Source organism: Salarias fasciatus, chromosome 16, assembly GCF_902148845.1.
Source record: "Salarias fasciatus chromosome 16, fSalaFa1.1, whole genome shotgun sequence".
NCBI classification, from domain to species: Eukaryota; Metazoa; Chordata; class Actinopteri; order Blenniiformes; family Blenniidae; genus Salarias; species Salarias fasciatus.
This window is the reverse complement of record NC_043760.1, coordinates 15,606,010-15,624,482: the sequence shown is the minus strand read 5'-3', so window position 1 is coordinate 15,624,482 and position 18,473 is coordinate 15,606,010. Positions and strand designations below refer to the sequence as shown.

The 18,473-nt window shown below is 42.8% G+C and overlaps 1 protein-coding gene across 2 annotated transcripts in view; it reads left to right on the top strand.

The window, feature by feature from the left end:
* The window catches only part of LOC115403684 (neuropilin-2-like), a 96,314-nt gene that overhangs the window by 11,416 nt on the left and 66,425 nt on the right, over positions 1–18,473 (top strand). For both annotated transcript variants that reach the window (XM_030112658.1, XM_030112659.1), the window contains exons 2-3: positions 2,053–2,233; positions 15,430–15,611. In XM_030112658.1, coding sequence (XP_029968518.1) covers positions 2,053–2,233; positions 15,430–15,611 — 363 coding nt within the window. The remainder of the gene's footprint in view (positions 1–2,052; positions 2,234–15,429; positions 15,612–18,473) is intronic.

Genomic DNA, 18,473 nt, shown 5'->3' with positions numbered 1-18,473 from the left:
GTGGGACGAGGGAGAGGCCGGCGGAGTCCAGGAGATACAGATTGGTGATCGCTAATTGTTTGCAGACAGAGTGAGGTAGACACCAGGTATACACGCCAAAGTGTCAATCACATTGTGCTCTTAGTGCTGAAATCCGAGCCCAACTTCCATCTTCCTTTACTGTCTCTCAAATGGAGGACACACTTCAGAAGGCACGCTTTCGTATTTTTCAGTCTTGGTGAGAAAAAAAAGAGGAGAGTTTCCATGAACATGTTTATTTGACCTTCTTCCTTGAGTTAGTTTTGAAGATCTCGTCTGATAAAGTGTTTATGCCATGCCTGTGTGTTAATGTTTGCATGTGTGACTCCTCTCAGAGTAGGTTTACAGTAGCCGGCTATTAATAGCGTTAAAACATGTCGTATTCTGCTGAGTAGTTTGACTTGGCTATGTCACCCCTCTCAGCACAGGGGCAATAATAAAACGTCACGGCACAACGGGCCCGACGGGGGCTCGGACCACCACCTCCTCGCATAGATCATCCTTCCTCCGCCTTTTCTCCACTTTCCCGAGGCATATTCAGCTGTGATTGAAAGAGTAATACAGACTGTCAGAAGCTTGATTGTGACTTTGTTTTGCTTCCCACTCCAAAACAGGAAATTATTTTAGAGGTTGCTTACCGGCCAAATATTTCCCATCAAACAGCCGGCGCTCAGACGTGCTTTTTTTTTTTTTTTTTTTAATAACCTGGTGCAGTGCGGCTGTCATTTTTACCAAAATATTTTGCTGAAATCCATCTGTTTTGTTGGAGATCTTGTATTTGATTCCTTGGATACAGTTGTTCTTTTATAATACCACTAATTTACCCACAAAGCGCTTGTAATCTGTGTTTAGCTGGAAGGCACACTATTATTGCACAAATATGTTAAACTGTGTGAGGATGTTTTGGAGATATGCAAGCAGCGTAATCACTCTGGATTCTGGTTGAGATGGGGCCTCAGTATTTGGGACTGTTCAGACCTGACAAGGGTCACATTCATGGTTTAACCACGGCGATGGTTTAACTTAACTTCTGCCAATCAGCAACAATGAAGAAGCTCTGCTCTGTTTGATGGGAGGCACAGTCCATCAAACAGAGCAGCCAGCTTTTTGCATAATAGACACCACAGACCTCATACAGTAGAATTGTGTGCGTTATGCCGCCGGGTGTCGCAGACACGTATGAGTTAGCCATCTATGTCAGGGTACATCTGCGGCTGTGAATGAGCGGCATTGTTTACAACATGACACAGACGCATGACCGCTGACAAGTGGATCCGCGCTGTGACAGTGGCACTGTCATGTGGAGGGCCGTGTGTGTGCATGTGTGTGTGTTAGTGTGTGAGTCTTCCTCGGTCAGAATGAAAGCTTTGTGCTTCACCATGATGCTGCAGTGACCTTTGACACCACACACACACACACACACAGACACGTTTCTGTTTCGCATATCCTGTCTCCTCTGCAAACACAACCTCTATCTGCAGATTATCTGTTTTTTTGCTGCATTTGCTGAGTGACGAGAGAAAGTGTTTTAAATTAATTTGAGTTCATGTTCAGTCCTGCTTATCGACAAACAACGTCAATGTTGTGGACTTATCTGCTGTATTGAAGATTTACTCCAGATATATTCGTTTTTTTAAAGTTCATCTGCTTGGTCTTTCTTCATTGTTGCTGTTTTTGAAAAACAAATTCATTTCATTTTGTAAATAGCCATTTCTTTCTTCACCTTTCCTCTCATTGTTTACTCAACCTCTGTCTTCTTATCCTCCCCTTTTACCTGCCTTCAGGCTGTTTTTATCAAATATGGAACCTCTCATCGGTGACCTTATTCCACTGAGTGAACCACAGCATTAGCTTATGTAAAAACATTTAGTAAACACAACAGCTATGGCAAAGTTGAAGTAGTTTCAGTGCTCGTGTCAGAAAGCACTTATACAGTGACCCAAAGCCAGAAAAAATATAAATGTAGCTTCTGCTTAACTTTTTGTACGAAGAGTGATTTCACTTTGTCTTTCTTCCCGCTGTCTCTCCATCCAGCATCCGAGCCATGCGGTGGCCTTCTCGACGCCAGCGATGCCGGCTACATCACCACCCCCGGCTACCCGCTGGAGTACCCCCCCCACCAGAACTGCCGCTGGATCATCACAGCCCCCGAGCCTTCGCAACGCATCGTCCTCAACTTCAACCCACACTTTGAAATAGAGAAGCTGGACTGCAGGTAAGACACTGTTATACTGCTATCAAGTAGGCGCAGAGTTGCAGAGCTGCTGTCTCTTGCCCTGTTCACTTCGTTAAACTTTAGCATTAGCAATAATCGAAGCTCTCGTCTCCAGTGGAGAGCAGCTCAGCTGGTATTTCATTAAACCAAACTGTTGCTGGAGCACCTCATTAATCCTGATCTGACTCAGTCCTCCTGACAGCCACATGAGATATGTCCGTACCGTCACTATTAGCATGTATCAGGAGGAGCTGCGACACATCGGCAGCTGTCGGCCTAATTTTGTAAGACCGGTTTACTGCTGTCTGCATGTTTGTAATTCATCTAAGCTGTGTTGAAGCTGCTTCGAGTCACTTTTTTGTATATAGGTCTAATTCTTTCCAGAATATAAACACAGCTTATTTTCACAGACATTCAAAGTTTTAAGTAAGTTTGTCATTATGACCTGTTAATTATTTGTGGGAACTTTGAGATGATGATATGCTCAGTGGATGAAAAAGTACATTGATCAAAAGCCTGTAACGATTTAAGTTAATTGAAAAGTTCGATTGCAATTCAGGGAAAAGAAAAATCTTAAGTTTGACTTGTTTTTCTCTCCCTGGATTTCCTCTCTCCACCAGCCTGTCTCTGTGTGAGAGTTGTTGGGTGCATTTGGCGAACTTCAGCCCACTCTCCTCCTGTTTCTCTGGCTTTAGCAATCCCATAATAATCACTGTGGGACCTCCCTCAGTCCCCTGTCTCTAATTATCAAAGTCTAATTACAACACATTCAGCGCTCCAGCACTGTTTTCACACTTTGGAAGAATTAACACAGATTAGAGGATTTGGTGTCCATCATTGTTTTTGGTCTGGTTTGGCTTCGGCTGTACGGTGAGACTAATGGTGTGGGGGACAGATAGGCAGCATGAAATAAAGACACCGCAAGCAGAGATAAAGGCAGACTGTTTAACGAATGGGCACGCTGGAAAATCATCCGGCTGCGTGAAAGTGAAGCTGACAGGATGAGCAAAATGTATATCTGAAAAGCACATGTGGCACATTGCACAGATTGCCATGCTTTATGTAATAATACATATCGAATTAATATTTTTTAATAGTTTATTATTCTGGGGGCAGAACTGCATGAGGTCCCAGCTGATGCTGAGAAAAGGAAAAAGTATTCAAAACTTGTCATTTCTGCACATCGAAACAGTCAGTCCACTAGCTTAAAGGCCTCCACAAATATATGCCGATTTTCAGAGATTTTCCTCAAATGATCGTCAGCCGTCCTGTCATGTTCCTCTTAAAAGAAACAACCTTTCATCTCTATTCCTGCCATGTCATTGTTAAACATCACACACAGTAAAGCAGAAAGACCTCCCTGGCCACTGCGAGTGCAAAGGCTACAGATTCAATCCCAGCAGAACGGAGAATAGCACAGACACACACCTTCAGCCTGTCTTATGTCTCTGTTCTGGTGCTTTTCCATCCAGCTATTAACATTTCAGCCCTATCAATTATAGATAGGTGAATTTTCCCCTCTCAGATGTACCAAAATCATTCAGACATTTCTTTGTTGGAATTGAAGCATCAATATTTCACTGACTGCCTGTTTGTAGAAAAGCAGAAAGGTTTAAAAGGCCTGCTGTGCCTTGCTCTGTTTGGCTGTTCCTTCTCACTGTGCAGTGGAAATGAAAAACACACTTTTCTGTTCTTGCTGCCTTTATCATTTTTATCAGTGTTACTCCACGTCCAGTTTTGATACATTGGGTGCTCACTCCTTTTGCCTACACTTTCTTCCTTCCTCTTGTTCACCGTCTCCTCCTCAAACCCTTTTTCCCTCCTCCACTACTCCCGGCCTTCTCTCCGCTGCCTCTTTGAATGCCTCACATCCATTTAAAGTCCAGTAGTTTCCCAGGGGGAGGAAATCCAGATGAACTTCAAGAAACAGTGGGCCCTGATTTATTTATTATGGTGCATGCACACAGCGTCGTACGCAGGGTATATTTGTGCAGTATAGCCTCAGGTTGGCCCCAATAATGACACATACCACTTTTTGTCGGACTTGAAGTCCAAACCGTGCCTGTAAGAGTGAAATATTTGCAGTGCCGGTGGTAACATCTCCAGCTTAATAGGCTGTTATTTACAAGATCCCTACAGTGCTGAGCTATTTAGGTCCACAGGCGCCAAATGCCTGGAGTGTGCACCGGTGTGTGCGTGCAAGGTTAGGCTGAAATTGAGCTGTTAGGTTCAAAGGGCAGAGAGGCCAAGGAGAAGAAACTGGTGTGTGTGTGTGTGTGTGTGTGTGTGTGTGTGTGTGTGTGTGTCGATGGGAATCAGACATACAGCCAGTGATTGCCAGCAACAACCTGGACACACACACACACACACACACACGATTCTTTGTCACTGTTTGGGTCCATCTCTAGCTGTTGAATGTCTTTTATTTAATATGCATTTAGAAACCTCACCCATATGTTTCTTAGCTCAAGCATCATAGCTTTTGAAACAAAAAAACAATGTTTATCTTGAATTAACATGAACACTCATTTCTTCACTGTTTGCCTGCTAAGGCGAGTTTAAAAAGGATTTGGGTCTTCACTATTTTTTTCTCTGTATGGAAAAACTCGAAACAAATTGGTTTTTGGAACCTCACAAAATCAATGATCAATGTGCATGTGTGTGCATAGACGTGACATCCGTATGCCCCAGTCAGACATGTATTGTTGCAGTGTGTCACTATAAAGATGCAATCTAATCTATCATTGTCCCTGATTGCAATTTAAGATGGGAATCTGTAATCTATAATGCGTCACATTTTGTCAAGCACTCTGCCGGCTCCACGCTCAAAATCAATAGAGTGGTTGTCAACAAAATAAGAGAGATGTTTTCATTAAGATTCATTTACAGGAGCAATTTAAGTGCACGGAAACAGCTGTGGGGCACCCGGGGAGATAAACATGAACTCTGATAGCAGTTAAGCCGGGAGATAACCGTGTCCGTAAACAGACGTTAAAAGGTATGATTTCTCTTTTTCTGTCACAGGACAGTCGATGCGGTGCCTTCAGGGTATCATAGGTGACGAATTTCACTTACAGATCTACTGGATTAGTATTTCCTGTATGTCAGTGTGCGTGTCTCTCTTATGGAAAATTCAATGTGTGACCAATGGGATTGGCTGGTGCACAGACAGAAGAGACTCTTCTGTACATTTTTTTTTCTTTGTTATGGTTGATGACCGTATTTAGTGCTGGATGTTAAAAACTTGCAAAATGTCAACTTTGATTAGCCCTCGAGAGTTATGATACTGCTAACAAGTATGTTTATGGAAAATCTACCAATATTGAGGATCACTGTCCTTAAGAGCTTGCAGTAATTCTGTACGATATTGAAAGTGTCACAACTGGTTGGATACTCAAAGATGACAGTTGAATAATGAGCGAGTAAAAAAGAGGAGCTTGAATCCAGAATATTTCTCTATTTTACCCATGATGAAGTAGGTGTGACTTCAGAAAGAATACACAGTCTTTAGTCAGATTTCAGTCTTAGGTTTTGCCATCTAACAAACCTGTTGGCTTAAAGCACAATGATCTATAACTGAAGGAAGCTAATGCTTTTGTAGTTTTTAAGCACATGAGAGGTTATGAATTATTTTTATAGCACTGTGACTGGTGGTTTTAGTTAAAACCTAAATTAACATGATTTCATGTTATTTCTGAGCTCGCTTCAGCTTTAAACGTGATCATCAAGATTGAATGTGCAATTATTGTGACCTCTAGTGGCCACAGTAAGTATGACTGGAGCAAAGTGAGACTCATTTTAAAACCAAGACTATCATCAGTCGGAGATTTTAACTCATTTCAAACGCAGACATTTTACCCAGGAGATTGGTATTTGGTATGTCACTTTTGTCACGTAAATCACAAATATATTTTGTTTTGAGTGAACTATTTAGTAAAATCAAGGGATAAGTTGATCAAAAAAAAAAATAATGGAAGGAAACTGTATCATAAGAGGCGGGATTAAAAACTCAAGAGAAAAAAATTAGGTCAGTCATTAATTGAGTTGATAAATAAGTGAATAAATGAACAATAAAACACTAATTAATAAAATATGAAACTTTGCAAGATAGAGACTATTAAAAATTAAACATGATTGAAAAGATGGCATTTAATGAAAAAAGAAAATTAAATACATACGTAGTTACAAAATTGTCACACAGCTTTCAGTCAGTTGTTATACTACAGATATTTTTAACAGTTTCGTGATGTAGTGCTTACATTTTTTTTTCCTCCAAAGAGTTGAAAAGAAAAAAGCCACAATACCTTGTTTGTGTATTTGTGAGAAGCCAAGCAAAGTGGCTCTTTTGGCTTATGCAGCAACTTGTTGTCGTTAAGCTGAAGGTAGTAGTTTGAAAAAAAAAAGTGTAGGTGTGGAGTATGCAGCCTTTTCAGGGAGCAATTGGTTGTCTACTTCACATTTTCCTCTTAGCTCAGTGCAACGGCTCTGTCTCTGAAAACAAGATCTCTATTTGGAGTGTTCGGAAAGAACACACACACACACACACACACACACACACACACACACACACACACACACACACACACACACTGGCTGAGGTAAAAGTGCAGCGTCAGGGTCTGTTGAGGGCAGGCTCAAATCATCCTGACAGCTACCTCTCTCTCTCTCTCTCTCCTCTCCTCTTTCCTCCTGGCTCTCTCCCCATTCTTGCCCCCTCTCAGTTCATCTCACCCTTCCTCACCCCTCCGACCCTCCCCTCGCTGCTGCCCAATGGAGCCCATCTATCATCTTTCATCTGCTCTTGCAACTTTGTCAGTCTCACCTTCTCTACCCTCCCACTCCCTGCTCTCCCGCTCTCCCCCCCTCCCTCCTTCATCATCACCTCTTCTCTCCTTTTGGCCTCATGTTCTTCGATCTCCTCTGCTTTCGTCTAATTACTCTCCTTTCTCCCCTCCGCTCCTGCCTCAGTCGTCACCGTCTTTCCTCTGCTGTGTGCCGGATCATCACGGTGCTGCTCCACGTTTTTGCTCCTTTTTTCTTGTCTATCACTTAAATTTACCTCAAGCTGCATGTACATATGTGCTCACACTGAGAGAAGAAGTCCAAAGTGTTTTTGAGGTTTTAAATTCAACTTATGTTGTGTGTATGTACACGCGCGGCAAGCAGACCTTGTCCTTCGCCGCTTCATGACTGAAGTGTGGAGTAAAGCAGTGAGTTAAGAAGTGATTTATATGACAGAGAAGCTGCAGTCAACGATAATGGTTTCACTAATGATTTAGACCTTGTCTTTGTACTCCGCCTCAATTAATCATTTAACTTCATGCCAGGTCTCTCTTCTCTTCTCTTCTCTTCTCTTCTCTTCTCTTCTCTTCTCTTCTCTTCTCTTCTCTTCTCTTCTTCCTCTGAGCGCCCTTCTCTGCACAATATGCTGCGATCAAAGCAGCGTATTAAACATTGCTTAAACGCCGTGGTGCCTGGAAGCTGGATTCTGGCGACCGTGGAGGAAATATTTGATCTCGTCCTCATGTATGGATACACCTGACCGGTGGGCAGAGCGCTCGGAGACACGGCTGGGAGAGGAGCAAAAGGGAGAGTGATGTGATGTGACACTGGCCTCGGGACAGAGGAGCACAAAGAGAGAGGTGGAGGGAGAGATGAAAAGACTACATGACAGAGGGAGGAAGCCGGAGGAACAGCATGCGCGGTGACAGTGGCTGTTCATTTAGCAGCTGTGGGCATTTAGCAGCTGCCTGCATGTTTGAATTACCGTCACAGTGACTGTAGCAGCGGGAGAGTCGTACGTCCGGACAAGCATCCCAACACACTGCTGACAAACAGCGTGATTACTGAGCTGCGGGGAGAGAGGCGAAGGGATCTCATTGGAAACCAAATGCGCAGCTCAACACGTAGTCTGCGGTTTATGCCACCGCTTTTGACAAAGTCCAAGTTCCCCACCGGGGGAATCGTCCCCCCTGCAGCAGGGATCACGACTGTAGAGCCAACCCATTTGGAAGTTGTTTCAGTGCTAGTTTATGATTTGGGAATGTGCAATCGTCTGTGCACGGAATTGAAAGCGACATCTTTGTTACAATAGTAGGTAGATCTTTTGAGTAATTTTGTTTTGGACAGCTTTCTGCTCCATTTGAACAAAACTATCTGTACTTTCTTCACCTTACATTCTTGTAACAGGCCAGTTGATTGTTCTACAGATGTCAACACGAAGTTAGAGTGTTGCAGTTGTTAAAGGTCATAATTAAGAGTCACACCGAAAGAATAGTAGGAGCTGAGGGTGAACGTGATCAAAACTGAAGGTGCAGAAGATCTAAGAAGTGACCCAGTGAATATAGTGTTTCATGGAAAGTCGAGTCAGGCTGTCATCAGTTTTTCAATTAGAGCATGATTTCATTTCTGAATCAAAACTTTGTCTACAAGCTGAATCATGATGTTTGTCATCTTGAATGATGTAGCTGGGGTATCCATGCTGGCTGACATTACAAGTGCTGGTTATATTGTGCAGTTTACTGTGTCAGTTCATGACTTGTGTACTGACTGTAACTGCTGTAGAAACCTATCTAAATCTCTAATTACATAACTTCCCCTGGCTCTTTGTGTGAACAACTAGACTTTTCTCCATGTTTCATTTTTGAATTGTTCAGTTGTTCAGACCTTTCCCCTGTGCTCGTTTCTTCAGTCTCAAATGTTTGATTTTAGTGGGCATTCGAAACAAAACGAAAAAGAAAGACAGAAGGAAAGTAACGTAAAAAATTGTGATGGTTTAAGTGTGGGAGTTTTGTTTTTGCTTCGCTTTGGGATGAAAATTATTCTTCCACAAACAAGAGAAAAAAAAAAGCCTTGAGTGCATAACCAGTGCGAAACTAATAAACAGACACTTCAACCCCGGTGGAAGGTGAGATTAGGTTACACTCCACTGCTTAAGAGACCCGGTGCTACAGAAGGAGAATTTTGAAGATTTGTTAACGCTCCAAGGTGGTAATTTTAAGAAATCCACTCTCACACACAAACAGCCCCTGGTGGTGCAGGTAATAATGATCATATCAGGGCTCTGATTTACAGGAGCTCCCCGGGGCCCCGAAGGTCTGCCTGATCAATGTCTGTTACTGTAATAACTGTATGTGAGCACACACACACACACACAACCTCACACACACACACACACACACACGTGTGTGTAGGTGAAGGACTGATCCTGATCAATGTGTGTTAAAGCTATAATGAGGAATCGATCGGGTTGTCCTGGAGACTACGGCTGGACACACACACACACACACACACACTCGCGCGCGCGCACACATGCACACACTGTCCAACTGTCGGCAGTAATAGGCCTATTACTTGATACCAAGTGAAGTCAGTCATCCTCCTCACTCTCTATTAACTGCTTCACTGACAGTCTGACTGCTGCTGCTCTAACGCCGCGCTGCACAGGTGTGCCGCGACGCTATAAACACAGGACGGCGATGAGGGTCAGACAGTTACTGCTAATGCACTTTAAAGTTAAAACACATGGCTGTAATGCTAAAATTACTCTAATCACTGTGTTTTTTGATGAAAACATCATCATGCTGTATTATATAATGAGATGCATGCTCTTTACAAAGTTTTTATTCATTTGTTTATTTATTTTTTACTTTGATCCCAACTTGCACCAGAGTTTGTGTATCAGCATCTTCCTCAGTTCTCCTGCTGCACATGCATGGTTGAACTTCCCGATGTTTTTCACATCAGAAGACATTTTTATTGACAGCTGTTGGGATCCATAAAAAAACCTGACTGTTCTTATAAAAGGTAGATGTTTTTAACAGGTCTCTCTTTAAAGGGGGCACACATGTTCAATCGGATGATCTGTACAAATAAATGAAAAATACATAGGATATTTTTGGGTCTTGATTTGCCATTGTAAGCATGGGACAGTCCTGTTTGGATTGATCTGTGGATGAATGAATCAGTACAGATTAACAAAAATGTGTTTTGATAAAATCAATAGAAAATGTACTCTTCTAAGAAATTAAAAGAAACAAATATTTGTATTTTTTACTATTTTACTATTTTTTAAGTGAGATAAGAAAGAATTTTTTTGGTCATGAACACCTCCTGACTCATCTGCCAGCCTGCACGGAAAGGCAGAAGTAAAACTTCCCTAAAAATCTCCTCAGATTATCTTGAGAGGTTTTAGCTGGATTTCCATGATGTCATTCATGTGACGGCGGGAGGAAAGGGTTTCTGTTTGTTTGAGTGTGAATTCTCTCATCGGTGGTAGTTTCAGTTCCTGTACAAATGTTCTTTTCTTGCGGCCACCAATGATTTCACTTCCATTTCCTTGAAATGGTCAGATAAAAAGTCAGAAAAGTCAAAAAAAGAAAATAGAGAAAGAGAAAAAGAAAACGAACAAACTTGAAACAGACATAATAAAAAGATATCCCTTCTTATTAAAAAACAGTGTAGTGGGAACTGTCAGTTTTTTGAAGATCAATCCCAGAGTTCTACAGCAAACAGTTTATAAATTCAATCTTACAGCCAATGAGCATATCATATTTTGGATTTACACCAAATGACATAGCACTGCTTGAATACACTTTACTCCATTTCTCTCACTTGTAAAACCTCCGCTGCGCTTGAACACACATCTGCTCTGCTTTTTACTGTGAGTTTGTTTAATGTGTTGTGCAGCCGCTTCGCCTGCCGCTCCGGGCTGCCGCGGTTGTTTGAAAGAAATGTGCAGGTGTAAGAAAACGACTCCAAACCTAAAGACGCTGAGAGACAGAGAGAGAGTGAAAGGCAATTAAGGAGAAGAAAAAGGGGTGGAAGTTCATCTGTATTCAGACCTTTCTCGTTGGTTCCCGTCAGACTGCCTTTCGAGAGCGTTCTCGCTCCACAAATACTTCCGCCCCCCCCCCCAAAACACAAACAATCACAAGCACATAAATCTCCCTGCATGTCAAACGTTAGAGTCGGATTCAGGTCTTCTTCCACAAATAAGTCTGTTCCTGTGATCCATAAATCCACAGATGCTTGTTTTTAGTTGCTTCTCTCCCATGTTACATGTTTTTCCTCCATGTAAGCGAGGAAAGAGAGAGAGGGAAGAAAAAAAAAACAACCTCGCTGCTTGTTAACAGCTGAATTTCAGGGAAAAGTGTGGGAGAAACAGATTTGGAGTTGTTGTCATTCCCTATGGCAAGTCTCAGCGTAGCACTGATTGGCTGCAGCGTTTCGCTGCAGCCAATCAGTGCGTATTGGGGAGGAGAGGAGAGATGATGGGATTAAACAGTTTGTTAGGAGCCGTGTACCTCCTACACACAGACAGATTGGAAACCTCAAACCCCCTCGGTAGACCCCCGTGCGCATGGCCACGGGCTCTGTGTGTGCACCGCCGTGTCTGTGCGTGAAAGTCAGCGCGTACACAGGTCTCCTGTGTACGCGTGCGTCGACTTAGAAGTTATCTTTGTGTGTCTTTCTGCTTTCGACTAAAAGCACAGAGCTGCAGAGCGGGAGGCGGGGGGGGCGGGGGGGGGGGGGGGGGGGAGGACACCTGTCTCCGTCAGTCGAAGGTGGGGAGGTGGTGGAGTGAATGCAGTGTCATGTTCTCGCTCCGGCTGCATTTACAGTGTGCCAGCCGAATCCGAACACCTCTCGTCTTCACGGCGGCTTCACTCCTGCACCTGAAAACAGGGTTTTACTGAAGTAGATGAAAATCTCACAATTGCTCAAGAACCTGTTATGGATGAAGAAAGCTGGGCTTTGGAAAGAGATTGTGGGAGAGCATGCCATCTGTCTCAGATCTGTCTTGTTCATTTTATCGTTTTTTTTTTTTTTCCCTTTAATAATTAACGATACAGAGTTGGAAGTTAAAACAGAAAAATATGTGTATTCTCTCTTCCCCATTTCTGCCTACTCACTCTTTCCTACACACTGGCTCATGGCCACTGGTTATGTGCCTGACAGCACTTCAGAGGAAGCTACAGAAAGAGAGGAGACAGAGAGACAAGGAGAATTAAAGAAGTATGAGCTGAAGAGAGGAAAAATAATTAGGGAAATCGGTGGAAATGAAAGGGCGCTCACATGCATGCGAGTAACTGTAAAACAAAGTTGTCACTGCTGGAAAAACTGGAGGAGGAATCTGTCGCTGGAATGAGGTGTTCTTCTGGGAAAATATGACAGGAACTGTGACACACTGGCACGCATGTGCACCCACACGCATGGCTGCGCACACACACACACACACACACACACACACACACACGGTCGGAGCGCGGCGACAGCTTGTGTCGTAACCGCGGTGTGAGAGCCGCAGAATACATGACGGGAGAGTGGGAGGTGTGTGACCCTCATCATGTTGGCAGGATGCTCACCTGTCACGTTGTACACAGACACACACACACACACACACACACACACACACACACACACACACACACACACACACACACACAGTGTTGTGTGACCATCCGTGGTCAATTTCCTACAAACTCAGCCCTAACTGCTACCTGCTTAACCTAACCCTGAGCCTTTTACAATCACATCAAAACACTTCTTCACTGACCACTTTTAGAACTTAACTTGATTTTTGTCCCCACAAAAATGGCAAATCCTTGAGTAGTTAAATATATTTAGGTCCTAAGACTCTAAGGCAGGCAGACAGCGCATACACTCATGAATGCACTCTGATATTACGAGACGTTAATTGATTGAGGAACGTTGGCTGATGGACAGTCAGTGTCTGGGAGGGAAGACATGGAACGAGGGTCAACAGCTGTTTCATTTCCCAGACAATGGTGTGCTAACAGACGGCACACACACACACACACACGCACACACGCGTGCACGGTTCTATAATGCTATCATACAAGCTTGACTGAGCACTTTATAAAAACGAGTGTCCTGCTGTATCCGAGCACACAAAGAGGATGTGTGTTTTTTTCTATGTCTTACTGACTTACACTCATTTCCTTCACTGCGATGTCTGTAACCCTGACCATAACCATAACCACAACTTATCCTTAACCATAGCATTACGGGAAAACATGTCTTCAACCTCAAACTTTGCTGATTTCCATAATGCGGTAAAACACATCCAAGTGCACATTCTTAAGAACTTACTGAAAGTGACCGTTAAACATAATCAAAACCTCCTCATCTTTAATCACTTTTGTATAACTGACTTTTAAACACTAAAAAACGTTCACAACCCTGGTGAATTCAGTGGATTCTCATCCAACTGAAGGTGAAATATCCTGCTTCAAGCAGGTCTAGCCATGACCGTATGGGGTTAACTGGGGTTAGAATGTGTCTCTGGATTATATACTAATCCTGTCTGCCAACACCAGCATGTACAGTATATGTGTGTTTCTACTTCTGTGTTCAGGAATGGTAGTATGCATAACTGTGAAAGCATGCTAATAAATTGTGATTAACGCTGCTTATATAGCCATTCATCTCCAATGTGTCTGTTCTGTAGCAGCAAATAACCACGAGCTTTACTTTTATTATCCGGCGCTACATGATACCTTCATCTGTTCAATCACTACGAGCTCTTTGGTCACCGGCTATTAATGTCCGACCACTGAGCTATATGGAAAAGCCGAGATCCTCAAGGTTCTCATGAGGTGGAAGTGTTGAAATCCGGCACTGGGAAAATAAAGAGACCGACATGCCAGTTAGATCTCAGACAAAGCTTTCTTTGCTGCAGGGAAAACCCGGACAGGGACTGAACTTATTTACATCCCACATTGAAACCTTAATGTTTTCCATTGTGAAAAGCTGCTCCAGGAATTTTCTTTCCAGGAAGCTATTTCAGAAGCAGGCAGGTGTGTCTTTGGCATCCAGACACAGAGGCAACGCTCCTGCTGGGGAACTGGAAGCAGTCCTGAACATATGTGGTCAGAAAACATGAAAGAAACTGGAACCAGAATAGATTTGGAGTTAGTACCTACCTTTTAGGGACGATAACAATTCCCAGTGTTCTTCCTGTTGATGTAAAATAAATATATAGAAGTGAGACTGTACATTCAATCGTTTGACAGGGAAATTTTGCTTTGAATCACTAAATTTTAGTCTTTCAATTGTTGTCTGCTTAAGAACAAGTGCACACTAACTTAAAAATCCTGATTAAAGTAAATGTACAATTGAACTCATTTACCTTAATTGAAAAAAGAAAATCTGAAAATATGTTTTAGGATAGAATTGCTCATTAATATGGATAATTTATAACTGAGTGTAAAAGCTACACATGAAGCTGTGAAGCTGAGTTGGTGCTTCCTCTACATTGCTGACGTTCTCTTGTCGTGTTGTAGTGACTCTGACCTGAGTCGTCTTTGTAGAGATTGTAACCAAAAGGTTTAAAAATACAAGGAGTGGAAAGTAAAACAAATCTGTGTAAATGTAGGAATTAAAAGTAAACAGTTGGGGAAGTAATCTGTAAAGTCAGGTACAGATGCATAAAAACGATCTACTTAAGTACAGTGATGAAGTGTTTGTACTTCGTGACTTCCCACCTCTGCCTTTTAAGTCTTGATTCAACACGGCTTAAATCACCGTAAAGTTTGGCATTTCTCGAAGTCAAAGTACGGAAGGAACCTAAATCCATTCTAGCAAAAGTGGAAAATGTGAATTCCTCTTTGGACTGAAGCTGTGTCCCAAACATTATTGAATTAGACCTGGGCAGGATGTAAACTGAAAGCCATTTGTTCCACATTAATTCATTTCCAGCATCAAAGGGTGTTGGGTTCATTCTCAGTGCAAACCGTTGACCGCTGCATTCTGTCTGGACTCTCACCTCAGTGGAACATAAAGGAGACATCATGTGAGGTAGATTTCCTCCAGTTTGGTTTGGAAACTATTTCTTTTCAAGCCACTGTCTTCCGATGCGTCCCAAACTTGAAGTCTGCTGTGTGCGAGTGGAGTTATTGGATTTCCTGAGACTGTGACACCGTTGTTAAAAAGTTGTCTTTTGTTAGCATTGAGATGGCATTCTGCAGACCACAAATCCCACAACAGTTGGAGTTTGTAATCACTTGGTTGTAGTAAAGTTGCAGACCTTCTCTTCAAGGGCTGACTCAGTCGTCCAGTGTATTGTTCTGAATTCTAATAGCTGGTCAAAACTTAAAGATGCAAAATTTGCCCATTGCCACATTTAGTCCTGAAAACCGTTTAACTTCTCATATATTGTCTGTACTTTGCAGGTACGACTACGTGGAGATCCATGACGGAAACTCTGAGTCAGCCGACCTGCTGGGGAAGCACTGCAGCAACATCGCTCCTGCGCCGATCATATCGTCAGGGCCGTCGCTACACATCAAGTTCGTGTCTGACTACGCCCACCAGGGGGCAGGGTTCTCTCTGCGCTACGAAATCTTCAAGACAGGTAAATACCATACGTGCTGGCAGACACGTTTGCATGTTCTCCCTTTGCCTGTATTGGCTTTCTTGAGGTACTCTGACTTCCTTATGAAGAAGCAAGTTCAGTTATTAGTGATTTAAAACTGTCTAACCGAACTGAGACTGAAGCAATGCACATCATGTTGGTTCTATTTGATTTTTTTATCCCGTAGATATCTAAGACATCCCACGATCTGATACTTTACTGCGTTTGAATGAATCCTTTCCTACTGAATCCACATGAAGTCTGTGGTTAGTGAATCCAGCTCTCAAACAGAGAACGATATCACTGTAAATGATCCTCATGGACAGACTCAACAGTGAGTGCACAGGATTTTATATGGAGTGTTCCCGTGAATAGGCTATTAGTAACTGCATTACAAGCTACTGGAGGACTCAACATGCTTCATTAGGCGACCGAGCCTCGTTTATCTCCCTGGTGTCAATGGAGACAGAGACGACGCAACAAGAGACACAGCAGAGGACCCTTGAGAGCCCTTTAGTCTGTCCAGGCAAGACATCGCTTCCCTTCATGGTACTTTCTGTGTGTGTGTGTGTGTGTGTGTGTGTGTGTGTGTGTGTGTGTGTGTGTGTGTGTGTGTGTGTGCGCGCGCCTGACGTGGCTCCCCTTCACGCTGCCATGGGTCAGCCAAAGTGAGACCAATTGAGATCAAGGGCAACTGAGACAGAGAGGCGCAATAGTGTCGGCCCCACAGCCATCTTGTCCCGTTCCTCCTGAAAGCATTCCACACATGCCTGCTTAATTGAGTCCTGAGCCCGGTTCCCCTGAGACACACACACTCTCTCACACACACACACAAACACACACACACACAGAGGGCTGAGGTTACAAACACAACACGTGCGGTTGTCGGTGTTTCTCACTTGCTGGCACCGGTCTTTTGGGATTTCTCCGGTGTGTGTGCGAGTCCACCTGATGGACTTTAAAACAACACCGGTGTCAGTGTTCACGCCCTGGCACCTCAGGGAAAGAAGAGAGTGAGAGACTTGTGTGACTCATTAGATTTGTTTTCATTTGCTATTTGCTATGCACATATAGATCCATACCTGTACTAGCTTAGACAAAAAAAGTGATGCGCGCTTCTTTTAGAAACTAAAAGAAGGATGTTCTTCTTTTTGTGGTTTTAAATGCCTTTCAAAGTATATTTATCCGGTGATGGACCACGTTTACCCTCTCAGCAAAGGCTGTGCAGTTCTCAAACAGATCACCACTGAATCAAACAAAATTGAATCATGAAATATTTCATTGTTAGATCATGATAATTTCTCATGGCTTTAGTCAAATCATGTTAGAGCGCCCAAATATTAATCTTAAAATAGGTAATACCTTTATATTTGTTATATTTACCCAAACAATATGCAACGAAAACTAATCTTACAGCATTTTCATTTTCTCACCAATTATATCATGGAAGCTTCTGCTGGATATTGCTCAGTTTGTCTCTGCCTGCATAACTCAGTGTGTGTGTGTGTGTGTGTGTGTGTGTGTGTGTGTGTGTGTGTGTGTGTTGGTGCTCGTCTTTGTGCTTGTGCATTTGTGTCCAGCCTTTCCTGGCAGTAATGACGGAGCCATTTGGAACATTCAAGCTGTTGTCATACTGCTAACAAGATCTTGTTATCCTGGAAGGTGCAACTGAACGTCTGGTTGCGTGGGTGACTAGATTTTCTGTGTGTGTGCATGTGTGTGTGCGCGTGCGTGCGCATATTAGTGTGTGCAACACGTACAGCATAGTTGTTGGTGAACCATTTAAATGCGTATTTGCCTGTGGTAACTCTGTCTGCTCTCTTCTCTTCCACCGAAAAAAATACAAAACAAAAAAAAAAAAAAAAAATTAAACTCTGCTCCAACGTGAAAAATATAACGCATATAGACCTGCACTATTTATGTTAATCAGGAGAAGTTTGCTTTTTGGAGTCATGAAACTTACATTGTTGTGAAAGTCCCTCAAAAAATCTGTTAACACAAGTGCCAAATGACTTCTTTGAAAAGTGGTGGAGTTGCTTCACTAATTACCTGCATTACTCTTAATAGTGTGCAGTCCGGTCACTGAAGTTGCATCAGTTCATTGTCAAAGTCCAGTAATTTCAAGTGCAGGCACTCCTGCAAGCAGAATACAATTTTATCCAGTCATGCAGAAGATGACATAACATCTGTTGTTGAAAGAAACTGAATAGATGATAAATAAATAATGATGTAAAGAGGCAGCGACAAAGCAGCTAAGATAAACTGCCAAGATGCCAGCAGCAGAAGACAGCTTTTGTAACAATAAGCAAATGTTATTTATGGGCTGCAAATACATCTAAGGCGCTGTGTCAAGGAGGTGGGCAGTGAGAGACAGCAGCTCTGCAACAAGCACTTAGAAACCTGAGTGACTGTATTTGAGTAATTCACACTTTATTCTCAAATGTAAAATTTGTTGCATTTTGAAACAGTTACCTGTTTTCTCAGTAAATCTCAGTTACACAGTGTTTTTGTCGATATGGTTTGATTTATCAGCGTGTCTTAGGATGTCTTGATGGGACTTAAGACGGCGTAGTAGTTGTTTTTGTCCTTCAGCCCCTTCACAGACTGTCTAGACATAATCTGAGCTGCAGCCCCTGCCTGTTACTGGGGTGTGTTTCAGAGTAATGAGCAGCTTTCATGTGTGCGGCCATGTTGCGAGAGAGCCTGCCAATGTAGAAGCAAGCACACATGAACAGTGACCACCCATCGAAATTTAGGGCATGGCAAACAAAAACTACATTAACACCAAAACAAATAATCATGTCGCTCTTGTTTTTGTTTACAGCACTGTTACTATGGTTATTGGGGCAAAAATCCAGCCAG